At 45.5% G+C, this 23,997-nt stretch overlaps 1 protein-coding gene across 1 annotated transcript in view; it reads right to left on the bottom strand.

Moving 5' to 3' along the window:
• The window catches only part of RFK (riboflavin kinase), a 176,167-nt gene extending 153,437 nt beyond the window's left edge, over nt 1–22,730 (bottom strand). Inside the window, exon 1 of the mRNA XM_044060854.1 lies at nt 22,330–22,730. Within this exon, the coding sequence (XP_043916789.1) occupies nt 22,330–22,411 (82 nt within the window). The 5' untranslated portion in view covers nt 22,412–22,730. The remainder of the gene's footprint in view (nt 1–22,329) is intronic.
• Between the last annotated feature and the right edge of the window lie 1,267 nt (nt 22,731–23,997).

Raw genomic sequence — 23,997 nt, 5'->3', positions numbered from 1 at the left:
GCCTTGCGGAGAAACAGAACATGCAGTGTTTCACTATAGATCCCTTCTGTATATTACTTACAGACAGGGATCCATAGATTTTATGTATTATCACTTTGTACTGCATTATTTCTACAGGGACATTAACAATATGCAGCATTTTAGACCAAGAACCTTAACTGCATTGTAATGTTCATAGATTAACCAGACTGACCTACTGAAATTCAGATAAGGGAAAGCCATTTTAGAGATGCTGTCCCTTTACAAGTCATACTTTTTTCTAAGGAGTAAGCCCCCTGGGGTGACATTTTAGATGTCAGATGGTTAGGGTCTTTCATAACCGTTAAGGCGTTTACTCCGCAGATAAGAGGAACAGCATTTGAATCTCACCAAGGGAAAGTGGCTAGGCTTACAATGATCCACAAGGTCAGCTTGCCTAATACTTACCTATGACCCTACAAAACAATAAGAACAGGAGAACATCCCACCCTGCAGTAATTACAATATAGCAACATTTGTTATTGTTGTTGGTGGACGTGTTCAAAGCATAGTCCTGTAAGGGTAGAAGTGGTACACAGTTTGAGTGAAAAAGATGTCCAAAAAAGCTTGCTAGTTATAGGGGCATGGTTGGAGACGGGCAATGTTCCCTCCTCCAAAACAAAATAAAAAACTTAAAATATTTTAAAGCACAAATGTTCTGCTACATCTCTCACTTTTAGTACTTGGCTGCAATTTACATGGAACTGCAAATACCTGTGCATCTTGAAATTGCTATTACTGTGGTGAATTATATTACACCAGTTTTGATAAACCTACTTTTTTTCTATGACTGAAATACTGTATTACAACAGTTCTAAACATAGTAGCTAAACATACAAGATCAACAGTCTAATACTGATGTCCCATGTGATGGCACAGAGCTGGCTACTTACCTATCCTGTCTTATTCTCCTCATGGATTAACTCAGGATGACAAAATAAAATTAACAAAAGAAGAAAGGCAGACCCTGTGTTGCTGGTCTCACGCATTCAAAAGAGACAATAAAGCAGTGTATGGGTTCAAGATATTTACTGTACATAAAGACTGTCAGGAACTGTAACTGGAACATAAATTTAAGCTAATTCACATATTACTTCAAAACACACTCACATGTGCATCTCCACTCATGACTGCATTCACTCTGACTATACAAAATAGCACTTTTCTCGCATGTGCTCAGTACTCATATGCACGTGCTATCTAGCTACAGTGGCTCAACAGGAACATTCCATGTAATGATCCACATCCTCCCTCTTTGATTTGTTTGACATGCAATAGAACAAGACAATGTATATGCTAGATAACAATTTCAGTATTAATAACAAATCAAACTCGTTCCAAGTTAATGTGTATTTTGGATTAGATTTGGAAATTCTACCTGATCTGGTTATATAAAAGCTTTGACTAAGTTTAGCAACAGGGACAGTCTCTGGGGAATTCTTCTCAATAGGAACTTCAGGAACAACATCAGGACTATGAGGAAACTACGCTGTCCTGCGAAATGGGAACAAGTGTAAGGTCACTCAGATACAGAGTTTGCTGCACAGCCAATCTGCTGCACCACTGGTTCTGAGACTAGAAGTATATGTCTGATTTCTTCTAAAATCCATTCTTTCTGACTTAACAAGATCTTAGTTCTTCACAAACATTTTTGACAATACCCACTCGGTTGTATCCTTTGGTTGTTTGCATCCTTACGATTTCTTTTTGTCTTAGTGGTCTAAGAGGTTTGCTAGATTTATCAAAGAACTTTTGTGACTGACGTTTCTTCAAAAGTTGGGTTTTGGTCATTTTGTTGTTCTTTGCACTTGGAATCAATAGCTGTTTACTGAACGGTAAGGTTGTTCTTGTCTGTTTACATACTAATCTCCAAGTAGGTGAACCAAGCAAGTTCTCTGGGAATTTTTCTTAGATTGAGAAGGTTAAGGAAAAAGTCAGTACCATCTCCCTTAGATTTATCTAACAAACATATCACACTTTGGACTGCATGCCAGTCTAATCCATTTGACTAGGGATACTCAGGACTACTAGTAACATCGACAAGGTCCCAAGCCTCAGCAAATTTCTTGAACTGGGTACACTGTGTACCATTGTCAGATACAACATTGTGTGGGCTACATGCACAGAAAAATGTCTCTTCAATTTTGTAATGACAATGCTAGATGTTAGATTAGGAAGAAGGTTAATTTCAAACCAATTCAAGTTTGAAAGTACAATTTCAACGTCGTTTACACATACTTTTGTGTAAACGAAGTTGAAATTGTACTTTTGTAATTTTAACACCATGTGCTGCAGACATGCTGGGGCTGAATGTATTGGCTTCTTTAGAACTGTTACTAGAGGTTGGTGATCAGTCTCTATTTGAATAGGTTTGCCATAAATGTCATCACTGAACTTCGAACATGCAAACACTACTGTCAAAAACTCTTTTTCAATTTGCGCATACTGCATCTCAGTTTGAGTTAAAGTTCTGGGCGCATAGGCTATTGGCATGCCTTCCTGAAGACATGCTGCACCAAGACCATACTTTAAAGCATCATATGAAAGTTATTGGTTTGTGAACATCTTAATATCTCAAAATGGGTAGAATGGCAATTTTCTGTTTTAGAACATCTAATGTCTTTGGTGTTGTTCCAACCAGGACCACTTTACATTTTTGCCTGTCAGCTCATGTAAAGGTCCTGAAAGCTCACTTGGGTCTGGGATGAACTTTCCTAAACAGTTGGCCATACCAAAAAAATGTTGCAAAGATGTGACATTTGTCTGGAACTGGCATCTCAAGAACTACTGCTTGCTTAGATGGATCTGGTTGTAAGCCAGAACTAGTAAACAAATGACCCACATACGTAACTTCTCTCAGCTTGAATTTACACTTCTGAGGATTCAATTTAAGACTGACTTCATGTGCACAGTGCAAAACTTTGAGATTTCCGTCATGTTTTGTTCACCACTGCCCCATACAATAAATGTCTACTATGACAGCACATGGATAACATGAAAAAATGTGCTCTATCGCACATTGAAAGACTTCACTTGCAGAATTTATCCCAAATGGCACTCAAAAATCTGTATCTTCCAAATGGGGTGCTGAAAGTAGTTAACAATGAAGATTTGTGATTCGGTGAAATTTGTAAAAACAATTTTTTTGCATCTAAGACTGAAAAAAACTCTACTGTGTGCATCGGATGAGGAGGACGTTTAAGCGTTTTTTTTTTTAAATCTCTCGGATCAATACATATTCGGATATCATCTAGCTTTTCTTATGAGCTACGCCCACGGAGGATACCCCATTCATCTGGTTCTTTTATTGGAGTTATCACACCTGAATTCACCATTTTGTTTAGTGCTGTTTTTACTTTGCTCTGCATTGTTACCGGAACCTTCCCTGATGGTCTGACAACTGGGCTTATTTCATGGTTTAACCTCATGGAAAAAGTGACTGGTAGCTTACCAAGCTCATTTGTGAAAATATCAGCATATTCACGAAAAATATTCTGTGTAAAACTATAGTGGTTGTTCAGACTTATATGGTGGACCTCCTTATTAAATGAAATCAGTCCCATTCTCAAACCATCTTTGAGGCCTAACAATGACTGCACGTGTCTTTTGACTACATAAAACTGCAAGTCATAGCTGTTCCCAGCAGAATGGCATGTGAGAACTACTGCGCAGTCAGTTTGAATCTCTTCACCACCAAAAGCAATACGTTTTTCACACTTTGCTGAATCAAGTTTTTCACCAGCTTTCACCGTGGCAAACATTTGTGCTGATACAACATTGCACTTTGAGCTCTACAGGTTCCCCATTAAGCTGAACAGTGCAAAATGTATTTCTCCCTTTGCTGCCAGATTATCATTTAGCTGATGGTGTATCCGTGATTGATGAAATGATTAATACAGTAAACTATCAACATAGAAAGATGGCTTGCAACTTTCTAATGATCTACTTGCTTCTTTGGATGCTCTCTTTTATTAAAAGATTGTGGTACTTTAGATTTACAAAGTCTTTTGAAATTATTCCACTTTTTTTTTTACATTTGTGGCATTGCTGATCAAAAGCTAAGCACTTTTCTTATTCAGGTTCAAGGCTGCCTCCAGAATTACGACCGTTAACAACAAGATTAGGTGTTGTGGCCCTATTCTGTTTATGGTCAAAATTAAGTACTGGCACATTCTTCAGCTTATATCTCTCTTTTTTTATCCACTGGTGGACACTGTATGCATGGTTTTCTCATTCTTACGTATATTCGTGTGCTTATCCGTAAGCTCATACATTTGACAAATCTGTATGGCTTTACTCAACATTTAATCACTATCTTGAAGCAAAATCTTTCTCACTGCATTATAAACATCACACACACACACACACACACACACACACACACACACACACACACACACACACACGTTTGTCCTTTATCACAAACCACCAAATCTGCACGTTTTTGCTTTATTTCTCAAGTCAGTAATGTATGCTGCTATAGTTTCACTAGGCTTTTGATTTCTTGTGTGAAATATTAAGAAGTTATGTACCTACCATAACGTTTCATGTTAGTTGTCTTCTTCTCACCTTCTGTCTTGTTGGTTGGGTTCGGAGCCGATCTTCGGCTCCGACTCGGCCATTTTCTAAAGCTCGAGAGCTATTTACTGGCTCGAGGCCTCCCTATATCCCACAATGCCTGGTGCTAGATCCCCAGATCTCGTTTGAAAGACCTAACACCATAACAATACAAGAGGACAACAGTCCCAATAGTAAGACTTCAGCTATAGGGCTAAAGAAGAGATAGAGGACATAAACCAGGTAAGCCTCAGCCAGAGACAACACTCGTAGGAGGACTCTTCTCGGTCTATCTAGGCTAGGGGGATGGAGGGTGGGACGCAAGAAAGAAGGCGAGAAGAAGACAACATAGAACGTTATGGTAGGTACATAACTTCTTAATGTTAATTTGTTTCTCTCGCCTTCATTCTTGCTGGTTGGGACAGCATCCCTAGCACCTTTAGTCCTGGGTGGCTCATCGGAACAGACTCTTGAGCACAGTGGAAACAAAATCAGCTCTACTCCTAGAGGCCATATCCAATTTATAATGTGAAATGAAGGTATGAGGAGTGGCCCATGTGGCCGCCGCACAAATGGCTTCCATTGGTAGTCTTGCTTGAAAGGCTACCGATGTAGCTAAAGCCCTAGTAGAGTGGCCTTTAGGTTTAGCAGGGAGTTCTTTATTCCTCAACTGATAAATAAGGGTAATAATAGAGGACAACCACCTGGATAAAGGTTACTTTAGACACTGGTTGACCCTGCTTACCCTTCGCATAGGACAGGAAGAGTTGGTCTGATTTTCTTATTTGCTCAGTCCTATGCAAACAGAAACATAATTGCCTATGAACATCCAACTGGTGTAATTTGTATTCAGCTTTGTTGGAATAATTTGGAAAAAAGATCGGTAGATCAATGGATTGATTCAAATTATTTCCGGAGGGGACCTTAGGATTGATAGCATGTTACAGGCCACCCTCACAAACTCAGGAACCTCACATGGCCTTCCTGAAAACACTAGAGGGGATAAATGTATCACCAAACACCATCATACTAGGTGACTTCAATTACCCTAATATAGACTGGGAACACTACTCAAGCCCAAACACCCTAGCCCAAAAGTTCCTGGAATTCATAAACTCAAATGCCATGGAACAACTAGTCACCATCCCCACAAGAGGAGAAAACATACTTGATCTCATCATCACAAACATGGGAGCACAATGTTCAACACCGGAAGTATACCCCTCACTGGTGAGATCAGATCACAAACTAATCTCGCTGGAGGTCCTCATCCCACCCCACCTGAAATAAAAAGACCACAGTAAAGAACTTCTAAAGCCGACTTCACACTTCTAAAGACTAGTGTGGTCTCCTTTAAGGCCCCGAGCTGACGGAAAACAGTACTCAAGCCGCTGAATCACTTACAAATGCCTTCTACCAGCACCTGCAGGACTGCATGGATAAGGCAATCCCAAGCAAAACAAAGACTCTTTGTACCAAAGGCAAGCGTCCACTCTGGTGGACCCCAGCCATAAACAAACTCTACAACAAAAGGAGGAAGCTACTACAAGATGGAGCAAAATCCTTAAAAGGTAAGACACCCTTGATCACTATAAGTAAAAAACTAAGAGCTCTCATAAAATCATCCAAAGCAAATTTTGAGAGAAAAATAGCTAAAGACTCAAAAGACAATCATAAGGCCTTCTTTAGCTATGTTAGAAACCTGGGAGGAAACTCCCAGATATGCTCAGAACTAGTTCAAAATGATGTGAAGATTACTGATCCTACAGACATTGCCAACATACTGGCTGACAGGTTCAGTGCTAACTTCCCCCGCAAAAGGAGAGATATCTAAACCAAGCGATTGCAGCCCCCCAAACATCTCCAACCCGCAAGTGAGAACTGCTCTCTCCAAAGCAAAAAACACAGCATCCATGGGACCTGATGGTGTCTCCGGCTGTGTGCTCCACGAACTCAACATGGAATTAAACCCACAGCTAGGACAGCTGTTTAATCATAGTCTTACCTCTGGATACGTACCCAGGGAGTGGTGCACTGCAACTGTGGTCCCACTTCACAAAGGCGGTGCCTCCACCGACCCTGGAAATTACCGGCCCATTAGCTTGACAAGCCTTATCTGCAAAGCCATGGAGAGGATCATAATGGACCTCATAAATAAAGACATAGGGAATTTGCAGACTTTGGATCCATCCCAGTTTGGCTTTGTCAAAGGCAGATCATGCCTTCTAAACTTGGTTGACTTTTTCGAAACAGTCACCAAAGCCATTGATGAGGGAAAGGCAGTCCATACAGCCTACATCGATCTGGCGAAGGCCTTTGATACAATACCCCACTCGGGTATCATTGAAAAACTCATCAGCTTAAATGTTAACCCATACATCACAAGATGGGTTGCAAACTGGCTGAGTGACAGAACCCACAGGGTCAGAGTTGCTGGCGCCATGTCAGACTCAAAGCCTGTCACAAGTGGTGTACCACAGGGCTCAGTCCTGGGCCCACTCTTGTTTGGCATCTACTTTTCCAAGTACAAGCAAACACAGGAGGGTTATGGCTGACAAAGTTTGCAGATAACTGCAAACTGGGCCATAGTAGAAAACACATCTGACACAGATATCCTTCAGAAGGGTCTCACAGAAACGGATAACTGGTGCCAGAGCCATGGCCTAAAGTTAAATGCCAAAAATGCATAGTCATACCCTTCGAAAACAAGGTTACCCCTAGCTACCAAATAGGTGGCAATCCACTGAGCACAGAAGAAGTTATCAGGGACCTGGGGACCCAGGTTGATAGTAGTCTGTCATTCGACACCCATGTAGCTAAAGTAGTTAGGAAGACCTTCTACATTGCCCACCTTATCATGAAGGGATTCTCATCTAGATCAAGGGAGGTCATAGTCTCCCTATACTCATCACTCATCAGACCAATGATTGAGTACAATGCCCCATTCGGAATGTATCTGACCCGACACTTGCAGCAGCTGGAGAGGCCACAAAAGTTCCTCACCAAAAGGATAAAGGGTCTCAAACATCTGTCCTATGCTGCCCGACTGAAAGAACTCCAGCTCTATTCAGTCGCCACCGCTTGCTCAGAGGTGACCTTTGCCTAACATACAAGGCCATGTCAAACCCAGATTTGATGAATATGCTTCACCTCAAAAAATCTAGATCCGTCAGAGCCACAAGGGCGGAAGACTTAAACCTCGACACGGCTATTAATAGGACGTGCTGGAGGGATAGATTCATCACCCAAAGACTCCCTATGCTGTGGAATAAAATCCCGGTATATGTGAGGCAGAGCACCTCGCTGGCCTTGTTCAAGAGAAATCTTGACCAATGGATGGGAGATCGCAGATATACCCCAGGGATTACCTCAGTGTCACTGCTCAACAGAGGCACAGCAAAATAATGGGTATAGTTCCCCATACTAAAGGGGTGGCGTAAGCCACAAAACTATGGGCTAGGCTTGTAAATGCCCTCGGGCAGATAGGTTCATAGCCTAGTATGAACCTATGAACCTATGAACCTATGATCCAAATTATTTCCGGAGGGGACCTTAGGAAGAAACGAAGGATTAGTCCTGAGTGAAACCCTATCCTTAAGGAAAATTAGGTAAGGAGGACAAACACATTGGGCTTGAAGTTCAGAAACTCTCCTCGCTGAAGTAATGGCCACCAAAAAAAGGGTTTTCCAAGAAAGAAATTTCAAGGAACAGGAAGCTGCCGGTTCAAAAGGAGGCAGTATCAAGGAAGCTAGGATCAAATTCAAGTCCCACGGAGGCGGGGGATCTCTCACTGGAGGCCCGAGCAAAATTGTTCCTTTAAGAAAAGCTTTGCAAAGCTTATGGGACGATGCCGGTTTCTAACAGGCCCGTACGGAAATTTGAGATCGCTAATTGAACTCTAATGGTGGCAGAAGATGAGCCCGCTTGAAAAAGTTCTGCTAAAAAGTCTAGAACATTATGGACAGGGGCTGTAAAAGGATCTATATTTCTAGCCTCTGCCCAGAAAGAGAAACGCCTCCACTTACTAGCATTAAGTCTTCCTGGTTGTATGTTTGTGCGAAGAAAGGATAATCTCACGCACAGAATGGGAAATACTGGGAAGCCTGGCTAAGGTTGGAAGTGGAGCAACCAAGCAGTGAGGTTGAGAGACTGAAGAGATTGATGCAGCCTGCCTGACTGATGGATCAGGAAGTCCGGAACTGGGTCCAGATTCCAAGGCTGCTCTAGAAGGTGACGATGCAGGAATGGGAACCAGATTTGTCGAGGCCAGTAGGGGGCAATGAGGATCATCTTGCAACCCAGCATGGTAGCTTTCTGAATTAGTTTGGGAATTACAGGAAAGGGTGAGAATGCATACAGAAGTCCCCTGGGACCAATCGTGAACTAGAGTGTCTCTGAGGGAGTGTCCGGGAAGAGAGTGAAGAAACTGTCGCACTTGCTGTTGAGAGGAGTTGCGAAAAGGTCGCAGCAAGGCTGACCCCATTTGCGGAAGATCTTGTCCGCTACTGTCCGATTGAGAGACCACTTGTGAGGCATGAGAACAGCTCTTAGCTTGTCCAGCTTGTCCGCTATGACGTTGGACTTCCCAGGGATGTGCGTTGCTGTCACAAACCGTCGAGAGGAGATCGCCCCCACTGCCATAGTCCGAGTGCTTCACGACATAAGGGATAGGACTTGGTTCCGCCCTGCTTGTTGATGTACCACACTACAGACATATTGTCTGTGTGAATTGCAATGGTCGCAGTGGGTAGAGAGTTCTGAAGAGCTTGCCACGCTAAAAGCACCGCCCTCATCTCCAAGACATTTATGCGCAAGTGGTACTCGTGGGGTTGCCAGGTGCCCTGAAAATGCCCCCCCCACCCGATCAGGGAAGCATCCGTGGTCACTGTGGCAACTGGAGGAGGAAGGACAAATGGTCTGCCCTGGGGTACTGATGGGGAGACCATCCACCAAGCCAAGTGGTCTTTGCATGACTGCGTGATTATTATCTTGTGAGACATAGGAAGTTGTTGAAAGGACCAAGCATCCACTGGAGAATCCTCATGTGAAAACAAGCCAGGGGAACTAATATGATCGCTGCTGCCATGAGACCCAAGGTTTTTAGGACGAATCTGGTCTGAATCTTTCTGCATCCTAATAATACCTGTACGTGTCGGCGAATGTCTGCCACTCTGTCTACTGGAAGTCTTGCAGACAGATCTTTCGCATTTAATCTTGCACCTCTAAAGGTTAAAGACTGACAAGGCGACAATGCAAACTTTTTGAAATTTATTGAGATACCTAGGTTGGAGCATGTTTGGATGGTATAGTCCCTGGCTCTCAGCAATTGATGTCTGGTGGTAGCAGTAAGGAGCCAGTCGTCTAGATATGGAAAGACCTGGAATCCTTGCCGTCTCATGTGAGCGGTAACCACTGCCATGCATTTGGTGAACACTCTGGGGGCTGTGGTGAGACCAAAGGACAGGGATCTGAACTGGTAATGACTGGCTCCCAGCCGGAAGTGGAGAAACCTTCTGGAATGCCTGTCCATTTTGATATGGTAGTACGCATCCTAAAGATCTATGGAGCACATCCAATTGTCCTGACCCAAAAAGGGTAGAATGGACTGAAGCGTGACCATCCGTAACTTCGTTCTTTGAATAGACTTGTTTAGCCTGCTGAGATCCAAAATGGGTCTCCAGTCTCCTGTCTTTTTTGGTACCAAAAAGAACTTTGAGTAAATTCCGGATCCTTGCTGGTCTGCTGGGACTTGTTGTATGGCCTGTTTTTTTAGCAGTTTTGATATTTCTTGTACTGCCTGTTCCCTTAGACAGTGTGGAACATCTGGGATGGGATTGTTGATTTTAAGGGGGTGTGGACAAAAGGGATTTTTGTAATCTCCGGATAAGATAGACCGTACCCATCTGTCTTGTGTGATGAGACACCAGGCTTCTGGGTACAATGACAACCTTCCCCCGACTGCCTCCGAAGGTGGACAACCAGGCAGGGTGCTATAATGGCTCGTCAGAGAAAGATTCTCTGCTGCCCTGATTCTGCGGACCCCCTCTGCCCCGAGGGCGTCGTCTATTGTTGTTCCCTCCTCTGCCTCTGTTGGGAAACTCACCACGTCTGTCAGGCACAGCTCCCTGGGGTTTCCGGAACCACATCTTTCCACTCTTCTGACCTTTAGAGGTATGGTCTAGAGGGAGTGGAAAAACAGACTCCCACGGCAGAGAGAGTCTTGCCTTCCTGCTCACACCTGGTAAGGGTATCTTTCACTTGAAGTCCAAACAGAGCCGAACCATCAAAAGGGGTATTGGTGAAAGATGCCTTGAAGGGACCAGCAAAGTTACATAACCACATCCAGGCATGTCTTCTCAAAGCCACGCCTGTGCCTGCGGCCCTACTCGCCGCATACGAAATGAGCCACATGGAGGAGTTGACGATAGAATTAAGAGTCGCCAGCTGGGAGTTAATCTTGTCTTGAGCCCCCGCAGCTGATGGATCTTGAAGAGCATCACTTAGCTCCTTGAGGAGATCCCTCTGGAGGTGGGTGAAGTGGCACAAGTAATTCAGCGACCGCATGTTGAAGGTCGCTGAAGAAAACATCCGCTTCCCGTATCTGTCCATTGTCCTAGACTCTTTATTAGGGGGATGAACAGGTACAGAAGTGTCAGCCAACTCCTTTTTCGTGGCTGCTGCTACCACCATGGCATCAACGGGGACACCCTTAGTCAAAAACTGTTTATCTCGTGGGGCCGTAATAAACTTAGTGGGCCTTCGGGGGGTTGGTTCCAGTGTGTCCGGGGCTGACCACGCCTTTTGAACCACTACTTCCATCAATGGATCGAAAGGCGGAGACACCCAGGAGGTGGAGGGGCGAGAACCAAACGCGTCCAGAAATACCAACTCGTCCACAGAAGGGTTAAGGGCAGTCCAGTTCCCCCTCTGCCTAAGGATCTCAAGGATGTCTGAGAATGAGACATCTTCGGGGGGGGGGGGGGATCTTGGGGACCCTTCCGAATCCTCCAAGTCGGTATCTGACGAGACAGACTCGGGGGAGCCAACATGTTTCCTCTTACGAGGGGGCTCCTCTGAAATCCCAGGGGAGGCCTCGGAAGAGGAAGATACACCCAGTGGGGTGACCCGGAGCTTTTCATCCCCTCGCTTAGGGTATGGAGGAGGGGCAGAGACCGAAGCAGGCACCCTGGGGGGAGGAGCTGAAGGGGCTGATCGAGGTGCAGACTCAGAAGTCAGCATGCTCCTCATGACCTTGAAGGCACCCCTGTCCAGCAGAGAAGAGGGGCCCCGCTCCAAAGAGACAGGAATCCTCCCCAGCACCAAAAAGGGACAGCTCCGAGGCCGATGTAGGAGCCGAGCTTACCTGCGCCGAGGCTCCGAGAGGGAGAACGGGGTCGGACAAGGGTCCGATGCCACTCACTCCCTCGGAGCCGACGAGGGAGTCTCGGCGCTCAGATCCCTCCAAGGATGGAACCATTGAAGAAATCGGAGCAGACGATGGAGCCGAAAGGGGAAGCATCGGCGCCAACGTTTCCAAGATCCGAGCCCCAACAAACTCCGGCTCCGAACTGGCAGGAGGAGTAGGAGGAGGAACTACTACAAAAACAGGAGCAGCCACAGACTGATGAGGAGGGCTAGTTAACATTTTAGCCAGGACCTGCGATTTGAGGAGTCTACTAACTACTCTCTCCAAGTCATGATCGGATAGCCTCGAGGACCGAGAAGAGTGGGACTGATGGCTCCGTTCAGATTGTAGTAAGGGCGACCCCGGAGCCAAGTGAATCGACTCTAGGGATGGCGACCTAGATCGCTTACGGCTCCCTGACGGTTCCGACACCAAGGTCAGAGCTGACTGAGATTTAGATACTTCGGTTCCGACCGGAACCGAAATAGAAGCAGACGCTCCACCTGGCGACGGCTCCGTACTGGGAGCCGACGGCTTGGTGGGCTTAGGGGTTTTCGCTGGCTGAGACTTCGCCGGAGAACCCTCTGGTTTAAGTAACCCCCTAAGAATCAACTTGCTCCTGCAGGACTCTCGGACTAAAGGCATGACATACCGAACAAGAGTCCTGCAGGTGTAGGGTGCCCAAACAACAAACACAAGAAGTGTGACCGTCTGTCAGAGACATTTTCTGACAGCACGAGTCACACTTCTTGAACCCCGATACCTTGGTATCCTTTGACATGCTAAAGAAAAGGGGATACCAACTGAAGAATATTAGACTAGTGTAAATAAACACACACACACACACACACACACACACACACACACACACACACATCCCACATCTTCACACAGAAAATGAAAGAGAGTAACAATACTAGCAAAAAAAAAAAAAATGATCTTAAACTACAAAGGCTAAATACTACTTCCTACTGGAAAAAGGTTTATAATAGGGAAGGGGATAGCCTCTACGGTAAACTGCCTACAGTAGGGAGATGGGGGGGGGGGGACTCTCTAATTAAAAATGAGTTTCTAAAAGGTAAAAAAACACAGGTACTACAACTAATCTAACAGTACTACACTACTAAGAACAAAAAAGCTTGAAAAATATACTAAAATGTAACAACTAATTATGACAAAAAGATGAATACGACCTGAGCCAGTAAAGTGCAACCTCGTAGCTGAAACGGCAAACGAGATCTGGGGATCTAGCGCCAGGCATTGTGGGATATAGGGAGGCCTCGAGCCAGTAAATAGCTCTTGAGCTTTAGAAAATGACTGAATCAGAGCTGAAGATCGGCTCCGAACCCAACCAGCAAGAATGAAGGAGAGAGAAACAACTTAACATCTGCCTTTCCATTGTAATATTCGTTTGAGGGCGACACATTTCTCTAAATTTACATTTTAAGCACTCAGAGTCTTCCCGCTTTTCAGCCTTGATCACAATATCGCGGTTCTCCACCTCCCCTACATACAAGGCAGGTGCATACACAAATGAGCGCTTCCTCTCAATGGCTTCTGAGCTAGCTAAAGTAAGAAGTATGAATGCCTTTGTACGTGTGTCTTTGTCAGAAAAAGCAGCTTGTATGAAAACATCATATTCTTGTTCAAACACTCGCCAATTCTCAGCAACACTATTATCAAACACCAGTGGCTCAGGTCCGTGAAATCTCTCTGCAATATCAACAAAATATGTTTAAACATAAGCATAGACCACATATTTGTAATTATGCAGAAATGCACTACATCTCTTTGAAAAGGCTTCACTGTGACACTGCAAAAACTGCGAACATTCCAGAAACTTCAGACACTTCAAACAGCTTTAGTTAATGTGAAAAAAAAACTGTGGTTGTTTTAGCCCTTTCTTACATCTTACACATTTCGGAAGTTATTTCAAATTTATTTCAAACACTTTTGTATGTACTTCGAATACTTCTATCAGTATGTCACAATTTCTGACACTGTTTACCTCGGTGATTATTTCAAATGTTTCTGAATGCTCTGCCTAATAAGAGGCGAATGAAAAAATCATTAAACGAATTACGTACCTGTGAATAACCGCTGCCCTGTTTGCGAGTTTACTCCAGCATATTTCTCCACTTCTAACCGTGTGCCTCATGGCTTGTGTGCTGCTTTAACTTCAAATTCCTTTCTGGCTTCAGGTTATTTTAGAAATACCCCTTCTGACACCATGTCACTTGCCTCATACATTCAAAAGAGATGATAAAGCACTGTATGGGTTCAAGATATCTATTGTTTATTTTTATTTATTTTACATTTGTTAACCGGGCTAGTCTAACTAGATACATGTCCATTTTCAGTAGAGGCCCGAGGAGTTAAGCTCCAAGTTAGGACAAAAAAAAAAAAATTAATACAATAAAGTATAAGGATACATGAGCAAATATGAAGTGTTAACAGTATGCATAAACAGGTTATCACAGTAAAATGTACATAAACATTGTCAGGAACTGTAACTGGAAAAAGTTATGTACTCACCATAACGTTCCATCTGAGTAGATACTTCATTTGTCTGCCACCTGTGGGTAATCGGATCCGACCTCAGATCCGAACCGGCAGCTTTCCAAGCTCCAAGATCCGAGCTCCTAGCTCCTCCCCCCTACCCATAATCCCTTACTACCAACCACATTACCTCAGATCGGTTATTTTGCCCTATAGGCTAAAGACGGAGAAAAATCTCCAAAGGAACAATACCTTACCGAGGTTCGGGGGATGGCAGGGGGGGTTGGTTGCAGACAAATGAAGTATCTACTCAGATGGAACGTTATGGTGAGTACATAACTTCTTTATCTGAAGTAGTTACTTCATTTGATCTGCAACCTGTGGGACAGAGTCCCCAGCTTACCTAAAGACCCTGGGTGGTCCCTACGGAAGGATATTCCGAAGCACCGCGGAGCCAAAGGAAGCCCTACTTCTGGAGCTTGTAATGAGAAATGAACGTATGGGAAGAGGACCAGGTAGCCACTGAACAAATATCGTCTACCGGAACTCTAGACCAAAAAGCCGTCGAGGTAGCCACAGATCTAGTAGAATGCGCACGCACGCCAACCGGAGCTGGCTTCCCAGATGAAGTGTATCCCTGTCTAATACACTGAGAGTTCCAATTTGCCACTGTCACCTTAGAAATTGGTTTGCCCATGGCTGACTTAGCATAAGAAACAAACAACTGGTCTGACTTGCGAAAATCTTTAGTCCTATGCAAGTAAAAACGTAGTTGTCTGTGTACATCCAATTTGTGCAATGTGTGTTCACCCTTGTTTTGGAAATTCGGGAAGAAAACAGGAAGGTTAATTGACTGATTAATGTTAGCCTCTGTGGCTACCTTAGGCAGAAAGGAAGGATTAGTCCTGAGGGCCACTCTATCTTTGTGAAAAATAAGGTATGGATGCTTAATACACAGAGCTTGCAATTCTGAGACTCGTTTGGCTGAAGTAATAGCGACCAAAAAGGCCGTTTTCCAAGATAAGAATTTTAATGGCACTGAGGCCGCCGGCTCGAAAGGTGGTCTTGTTAATGCTTGTAAGACCAAGGTAAGATCCCATGGAGGAACTGCCGGCTTAACAGGGGGCTTTAAGAGAAACACGCCTTTTAAGAAGGTCTTGCATATTTTTGCTGACACCAAAGAATCTACGCCATCCCCTACGTGATAATGAGAGATGGCTGCTAGCTGGACCTTAACCGTGGACGCACTAGCTCCTTGTCTAAAAAGAAGGGACAGGAAGTCCAGGATAGTGGGAATAGGAACCGTAAAGGGATCCAATTCCTTATTCTTTGCCCAGATGGAAAAGCGTTTCCATTTACTGTTGTAGAGCTTTCTGGTGGATGGCTTATGAGCTGCCACCAGAATGGCCTTAACGGGGGACGAGATACCAGGAGTCCTAGCCATTAACGGAACTGGATCAACCAAGCCGTGAGCCTGAGGTTGACCAGGTTCGGAGTGTGGCATCTCGTCGGATGCGAGATTAGGTCTGGTCTGGGGTCCAGAATCCACGGGGGAGCCACACTGTGAGACTGCAGAAAGGGGAACCAGATTTGTCGAGGCCAGAATGGGGCTATGAGAATCACTCTGCTCCCCAACTGACAGGCTTTCTGGATGAATTTCATCATCAGAGGAAGAGGAGGATACGCATAAAGGAGACCGGGCGGCCAAGCATGAACCAGAGCGTCCCTGGGGGATTCCCCTCTGGGGGGAACTATCGCAAAGTAATCGCTGCATTTTATGTTTAGGGGAGAAGCGAAAAGGTCGCACCGAGGTTGACCCCACTTGAGGAATATTTGCTTCGCGACAGATGGATTCAGAGACCACTCGTAAGGGCTGAGGAATACCTGACTTAACTTGTCCGCTAATATGTTGGACCGTCCCGGAATGTGCGTTGCTACCAGAAAGCGGTTGGTGGAAATCGCCCATTCCCACACTCTCATGGCTTCTCGACACAGGGGGTAAGATCCGGTCCCTCCCTGTTTGCTTATATACCAGACAACGGACATGTTGTCCGTCTGGATTGCAATAGTCCCTAGAGGAAGAAGGTGATGAAGAGCTTGCAACGCCAAAAGCACTGCCCTCATCTCTAGGACGTTGATATGCAATGCAGTCTCTAGAGGAGTCCACGTGCCTTGGATGGACTTGCCCGTGTAATGCCCGCCCCACACGAGGCAAGAAGCGTCCGTGGTCAACTTGGCTTTGACTGGGGGAATCACAAAGGGTCTCCCTTCTTTGACTTCCTGAGCCTGTAACCACCAAAGAAGGGAGTCCCTGCATGCCCTGCTCAGGGGAATCGGCATGTCTAAGGGATGGACCGATAGCGACCATTGGACCTGGAGAGTCCACTGTAACACTCGCATTCGCAGACGGGCATGAAGAGAAAGGCCGATCGCTGCTGACATAGATCCTAGCGCCCTCAGGATTAATTCTGCTGGAGGAGCGGAGCTCCGAAGAATGTCTAAGACTTGGAGAGATAAACTGTTCAGCCTGACCGATGTAAGAACCACTTTGGAGATCCGAGTATCCAACCTGGCCCCTACGAATTCTAGGGCTTGAGTGGGGCACAGGCAGGATTTCTTTAGATTCACTGAAATGCCCAAACGACGGGCCAGAGAGAGCGTAATCTCTCGCCACAACCAGTAGATGGCTGTTAGGGGCAGTGAGGAGCCATTCGTCTAGGTAAGGGAACACCTGAATGCCCTGGAGTCTCAGGTGGGCTGCAACCACTTCCATGACTTTGGTAAACACTCTGGGGGCTGAGATTAGGCCAAATGGAAGAACCCTGAACTGATAATGACTGGCTCCTAGCCGGAAGCGGAGGAACCTCCTGGATCATCTGTCCATTAGTATATGGTAGTACGCATCTTTGAGGTCTAACGAGCACATCCAATCGTTCTCCCGCAGAAGGGGGAGAATAGATTGGAGGGTGACCATCCAGAACTTTTCCTTGGGTATGAACAGGTTCAGGGACGAGAGGTCTAGGATGGGTCTGAGGTCCCCCGTTTTCTTTGGCACCAAGAAGAACCTGGAGTAATAACCCAACCCAGACTGATCTGGGGGGACGGGCTGGATGGCTCTTTTTCTTAGCAACTCTGAAATTTCCAGAGCTGCGGACTCCCTCTGATGGGGTGGAACATCGGGGAGACCTTTGGGTTTGGGGGGGGGTGTGAACGGTATAGTGTAACCTCTGGATATAATCCGGAGCACCAATTGATCCTTTGCAATGGACTCCCAGTTTGACAGGTACTCCGATAATCGCCCCCCCGACTGCCTCCAGAGAGGGACAGTCGGGCAAGCCCTCAGGGCTGTTGCGCGGGTCTGTCCGAGAAAGGTTCTCTAGACCCGAAGTTACGCAGCCCCCCTCTGTCTCTGGGCCGGCGTCCACCTTGTCCTCCTCTGCCTCTAGAGGACGAGTTGTCCTCAGCAGGACGGGATTGCTGAGATTTACGGAACCACAGTTTCTTTTGCCCCCTCTGATTCCTGGGGAAGGATCTTTGGGGGCTAGAGAAGTGGACTCCGATGGCCGACAGCGTCTTCCCATCCTTTTCGCTTTGGACCAGCGTGTCGCGAACTGTTGAGCCAAATAAGGCCAAACTGTCATAAGGGGCGTTCGCGAAGGACGCCTTAAAGGGTTCCGTGAAGTCACAAAGGCGGAGCCAGGAGTGACGTCGCAAGACCACTCCAGCTCCGCTAGCTCTAGCGGCTCCTTCCGTGGCATGGGAAAGAAGCCACATAGATGTGTTTGATATGGACTTTAGAGTGGCCATTCGAGTCTCAAAAACCTTTTTGTCTGGGACCGACATGGACTCCGGAGGGGCTGCAGCGTATTCTTTAATTAAGTCACGCTGTAGCCTAATGGTGTGTGCCATGTAGTTCAGCGACCTTATGGCAAAGGTCGCTGAAGCAAACATCTGCTTCCCAATACGGTCAAACGCCCGGGACTCCTTGTCCGGCGGATGGACCGAAGAACTTTCCTGGGCAAGTTCTTTCCTAGTGGCCGCCGCCACCAACATAGCATCAACCGGCGCGCCTTTGGACCAAGAAGGTCTATCAGAGGGAGGGCTGAGGACCTTGTCTGGGCGTCTAGGGATAGGCTCCACGGTGTCGGGCTCTTTCCAAGCCCTGGTGGTAATTAGATCCACCAAGGGTCGGCTGGGGGGGACACCCAGGAGGTAGATGGGCCTGCCTCAAAGGCCTCCAGAAATACAGACTCGTCCAGGGAGGGCTTTTGGGCAGACCACCCCCCTCTTATACGCAAGATTTCCATGATGTCTCCGAAGGAGACATTTTCAGGGGGTGACCTTGGGGAGCCCTCCGTGTCATCCAAATCCGTATCCGTGGTAATGGACTCGGGGGAGTCCAGCTGCCTCCTTTTGCACCGATGCTTCCGAGGCGCCTCTTCGGCGGGACTGTCCAAAGAGGGCTCGTCCGCAGGGTGGTGTTCCTCCATAGGAACCAAATGGAGGGCTTGGGCAGGCTGTCCAAATGGACGGATGATCGAACGGATGATCGAAGACAGACCCTGATACAGTGGGGGCACGGGTGGATCCGAAGGCCCGGTCGGGGACCTGGATGACCTCGACAGTACCCTCTCCACTACCTCAAAAGCCGAGGGAGATTCACTGTCCCCAGCCTGAGAAAGTAACCTCCCTGGCTCCAAGGATAGGATCGGGGTCGGAGCCGAAGCAACCGGACCCGAGGTATTGGTGTGCTCCGACCCAATCAGCGCCGAAGACACAACCACCCCCTCGGATCCGATGCTCAACCCTCGGCCCCGACAGCTCGGATCCGACAAGCTCAACGGTATAGTCGGCGTCGAAGACACAATCGCTATCGGTGCCGACGTATCCCCGGGTCCGAAAGGGCCTGGATCCGACAACTCCGAGACCGAAAACGGGTCGGAGAAGGAGCGATCGGGGCAAAAATGGGGGCCTGCACTCCCTCCCAAAGGGGGGGGGGGAGGCAAGAGCATCCCCATCTGCATCTGGGTCTGCAGAAATCTTCACATCATCCGATCCATGTCTGCTTTGGAGATGCTCCGTGTAGACCGCGAAGAGGCAGTTGAGTCGGGCCGGGAGGGCCGCCTCGAAGACTCGAGGGAGACCTATCCTCCTCCTCCGGAGAAAAAGAAGGTGAACGGAGCCTAGAGGACGAGGATCCGGAGACCCTCACTGGGGACTTCAGAATTTTCTCAGGCGGAGCCGAGGGATGAGACTCGGCCCGCCTTTTTGATCTGTGATCCTCTCTGTCCTTATGCTTCTTCTCCCTGTGGGAAGAAGCACTAGACTCCACAGAGCTGGTACCTGATAAGGGAGGTTGAGTCCCGGGTACAGCTAAGGGAGTAGCCGGTGCCGAAGCTACAGGAGTAGCTTGAACCCGGCTGGGAGAGGAAGAAGAAGCTGATTCCTGGGGAAGTTTTCCCGCCAGGATCAGCTTGTTCTTCCTGTCCCTGAGTGCCCGGGGGTTGAAGGCCGCACATATCTGGCAGGCCTCCAATAGATGGGCTTCCCCCAGGCACAAAACGCAGCTGGGGAAAGCTTGTGGCCACACTCAGTACATTTTGAAAATATGGCCTTAGAACTTTCAGCCATAAAGCTCTCTCACACACACACACACCCAAACACTAGGGGGGGAGATAAAGTTAAACTAAGGGAAGATTAGTTTTTTTTTTTTTTTTTAAGGGTTTTAAAAGGTTTGATTTTAAAACACACCAAACACTAGGGGGGGGGAGATAAAGTTAAACTAAGGGAAGATTAGTTTTTTTTTTTTTAAAGGGTTTTAAAAGGTTTGATTTTAAAACACACACACACAAGTCTAACCAACAAAAAAAAGTCTATAAATAGAATAATCTCACCAGGCCAGGAGCTCTTCACTATGAAGCAACTGTCTTTAGCCGCGGCAAAAAACGATCTGAGGTAATGTGGTTGGTAGTAAGGGATTATGGGTAGGGGGAGGAGCTAGGAGCTCGGATCTTGGAAAGCTGCCGGTTCGGATCCGAGGTCGGATCCGACTACCCACAGGTTGCAGATCAAATGAAGTAACTACTTCAGATCATACATTTCACCTGATTCACACATTATTTTAAACACACTCGCATGTGATTCATGACTGCATTCACTCTGACTGTACAAAACGGCACTGTTCTCGCACATGCTCAGTACTTATATGCACGTGCCATCTAGCTACAGTGGCTCAATACGAACATTACACAATGATCTACATTGTGGATGTCATAATTTTATATGTCATGTGATGTCTTTTCCAACAGCTATAAAACAAATGAGAAACAACCCCCTCCTCCCGTGAAAAGAAACAGCCTTTGCTGCTGGTGTCTACATTCAAACTGGAAGTGATGTAATGGCATATGAAGCCAATGGGGGGGGGGGGGGTGAGCACACGTGTCTAAAAGAAGTTTGATTTAATGTGGAACTTGGAGAAATATTAACTTTTTAAGACTTGGAGGAACAATCCTCATCGTAATGTATACTTCGGAGGCACATGACTGGTGCATTTAGAATTATTCAGGAGACAAGGCTTCTAAGACAACTATGCATGTCTTTGGACTTCCTAAAACTGTGATGCAAAATGTTCTAGCTAAACCAATTTTATACAGACCCTATACTACTACAGAAAAAGTTTCACTTCTTTAGGGAGGAGGAAGGGTCCCATAGTATCAATAGTTATATACTTGGTCAAAAGTCAAGTACTACGGTAGCCGGCCTTAGGCATAGGCCAACTAGGCGGCCGCCTAGGGCGCCGCTGTAGTAGGGGCACTTTTCCAGTATTTCTTTGGTGTTGGTAGACTAGGATGGGGGCACCAGGTGGTGTGGTGGGGGGGGCGCCGTGGATCCCTTTTGCCTAGTGCACCAGTTGACCTAAGGCCGCTCCAATGACCTCATGCCTATTTTATAATTCAGTCTGATCCTGTCAGTTTAAAAAAAGTCAAGGATTGCTTAAAATTAAATCATTCCACTGGACCCAAAAACATTTTAAGTTCTTGGTTCTGTCTGTCAAGCTTACTCCTAACAGAGCACTAGCAAAGCAGCAAACCATATTTAAACAGATCCAAAGTGAGTAATTTCACAATCATTGTATTATGTAGGAAATTCAGCCACAGTATAACTATTGAAAATATCACTGTAAAATGTCATAAATATACAGTTCTTTTTTGTCTAAACAGTATGCTCATCTGTTTTGTATTTCATTTCTCTTGGTCATTCATAGCTCTCAACCTTCCATCTCCAAAATGAGGAACACTTGCCCTCATAATGTGGAACAAATGGGCAAAATGTGGAACACATACTAATGTCTTACTAACAATTTCAATTAGGAAGGCCATAGAAAGGTTAAAATGTTCTGGTTTTACTTATAAAGAAGATCTTTTACTGAACTAATATGATTCATTTCTATTTACCATGGATTTCACTTAAAAACTTCCTAACACTGAATGTGTGACAGATGTGGAACATTGAGGAACATGAACTTAGACCCCAAATGAGGTACGTTCCTCGTAATGAGGTACACTTGAGAGGTATGTTAACCAGGTCATTTGTTTGATAACGTGTGGCATTCTTGTGGGTCAGTTTAGTTAACTTGCAAGCCAAGTTCAAAAAGCTCCATCCTTTTTACTAGACAAAAGCCCCGCATTCCCCAAGCCCCACCATCTGAAAAAACACACACACCACAACCAGGGGAGAGAATTACCTTGGCTAACATCTCAATGCACCCATCCAGTTCCCTATATCCCACTTTAGCCTCTACAGGATGACGGGCATGGCAACTATACGTACATACATATATAAATTCTTACCGGTACGGATTCCCAGTTCCTTGGATCCCCGGCCAAATCCTTTTACCACTTCTCCTCTGCAGAAATAAGGCAAACTTTTCATGGTAGACAGATCGAGCTCGGTTCTGAAGCAATACCCCCACGTCAAGAATAAGTTTTAACAAAGTCTTTCTCGATCAAATTCTCACATAAACAAATAATGCGAACGGACGTCTGACTAGCAGTTATCCGGTTTTGCTTTTTCTTCTCTAAAATAAGACCATCAAAACACTAGAAAGATGTACCCTACAGAACAGTACAAATTAAAAAAAAATCCTAACTAGCTGTGCCCTTGCGGATTGCCGGTACAACTGTCATACTGTTTCCGAATCTACCCCTGTCACGCTACTTCTTTGGCGTCCAACAGACTCAATGTGACGTCACTAGGGAACCGCCTACTCGTACGCTTCTGGAAAGCTGTGGATAGAATTTCTCCAAAAAAAAAAAAAAAACTTCGAGTGACTACAGCTAGTACGTCACCACGTTTTATAGACGAGCTAGACGTTTTTTTTTCGTATTTAACGATAAGGTTGTTGCTGTGTATCTCTGGACCTTTTGGTGGAAGACCAGAGAAAGCCTAAAATATTATGATGTTGGCGGGGGAGGGTAAACGGTCAAAAAATAGGGAGAATTTTTAATATTCGTCGTATAATCTTAGAAAGTTACCAGGATAACAATTTTTGTCTTAGTGTGCATTTTCTGAATGATACGAAGTTTGAAACCCAACTGTATGTCAATTATTTATTGATTTCAGTTTTCAGTGATTTGCTAGAAACTTATACACCAAAAACAAGAGACAAAAATCTGGACTTTTGAGAAGTGCCGTGATCATTTAACCAGTTGGAATGAAAGCTAACAAGTGGGGAGAACTGGCCAATATCTGTAAACCTGCTTCTCGATTTTTTTTCCTCCAAGAATTCTGGATAAAGCCAAAAACAATGTTTTCGTTGGAGGGATGAGGGGCAGTATTTTAAACTATTTCTCTGTTGCACTTTGATTTGTCAACATGGTCGTGTAAAACATGCATTCTCTGAAATAAAACATTTTATCCAGGGTTACCAAGAACCACACACGAACAATTAAACCAAGCATGAGGCAAAAAGATAAGCCAGTGCCATCAAACACGACCAGTCAGCAGTTCTCCAAAATAATTTAATGATAAATATCCAAAGTAGTTTAAGCGCTTTCGTCAGGAATACATCAATGACTTAATCAGAAACATTAAAACAAAACTTTTCACACATTTAAAAATGTTACAGATAGCGTCACATGATAAAAACCACAAATAGGAAACCTGGCCATGAATTTGATTAATTAACTTGATTTGGGTTTAAAGTAACAGAACCCATCATTGTACTAATCACTTAAAAATGTCATAAAAAACAGTCACAATCCAAAGTTCACAAGCAAGTATCCTAGTGTTGTTTGTTTGTCTTTCGGCTATTTCCCGGTAAGGGGTCGCCACAGCGGAACTCCGGTCCACTAATGATTGGCAGTAGATTTTTTTACGAAACGCCGAGGTGCCAGCTCGATGTCCAACCTTCAACTAATGCACGCCCATTTACGCACACGTCTTTCAAACGCTATCCAACCGGCGGGAGGACATGCAGACTCCACACAGAAGGCACTCCCAAGCCAAGCCGAGAATCG

Source organism: Protopterus annectens, chromosome 2.part0, assembly GCF_019279795.1.
Source record: "Protopterus annectens isolate FY-2018-M chromosome 2.part0, PAN1.0, whole genome shotgun sequence".
Classification (NCBI taxonomy): domain Eukaryota; kingdom Metazoa; phylum Chordata; order Ceratodontiformes; family Protopteridae; genus Protopterus; species Protopterus annectens.
This window is presented reverse-complemented; position numbering and strand designations above follow the sequence as displayed.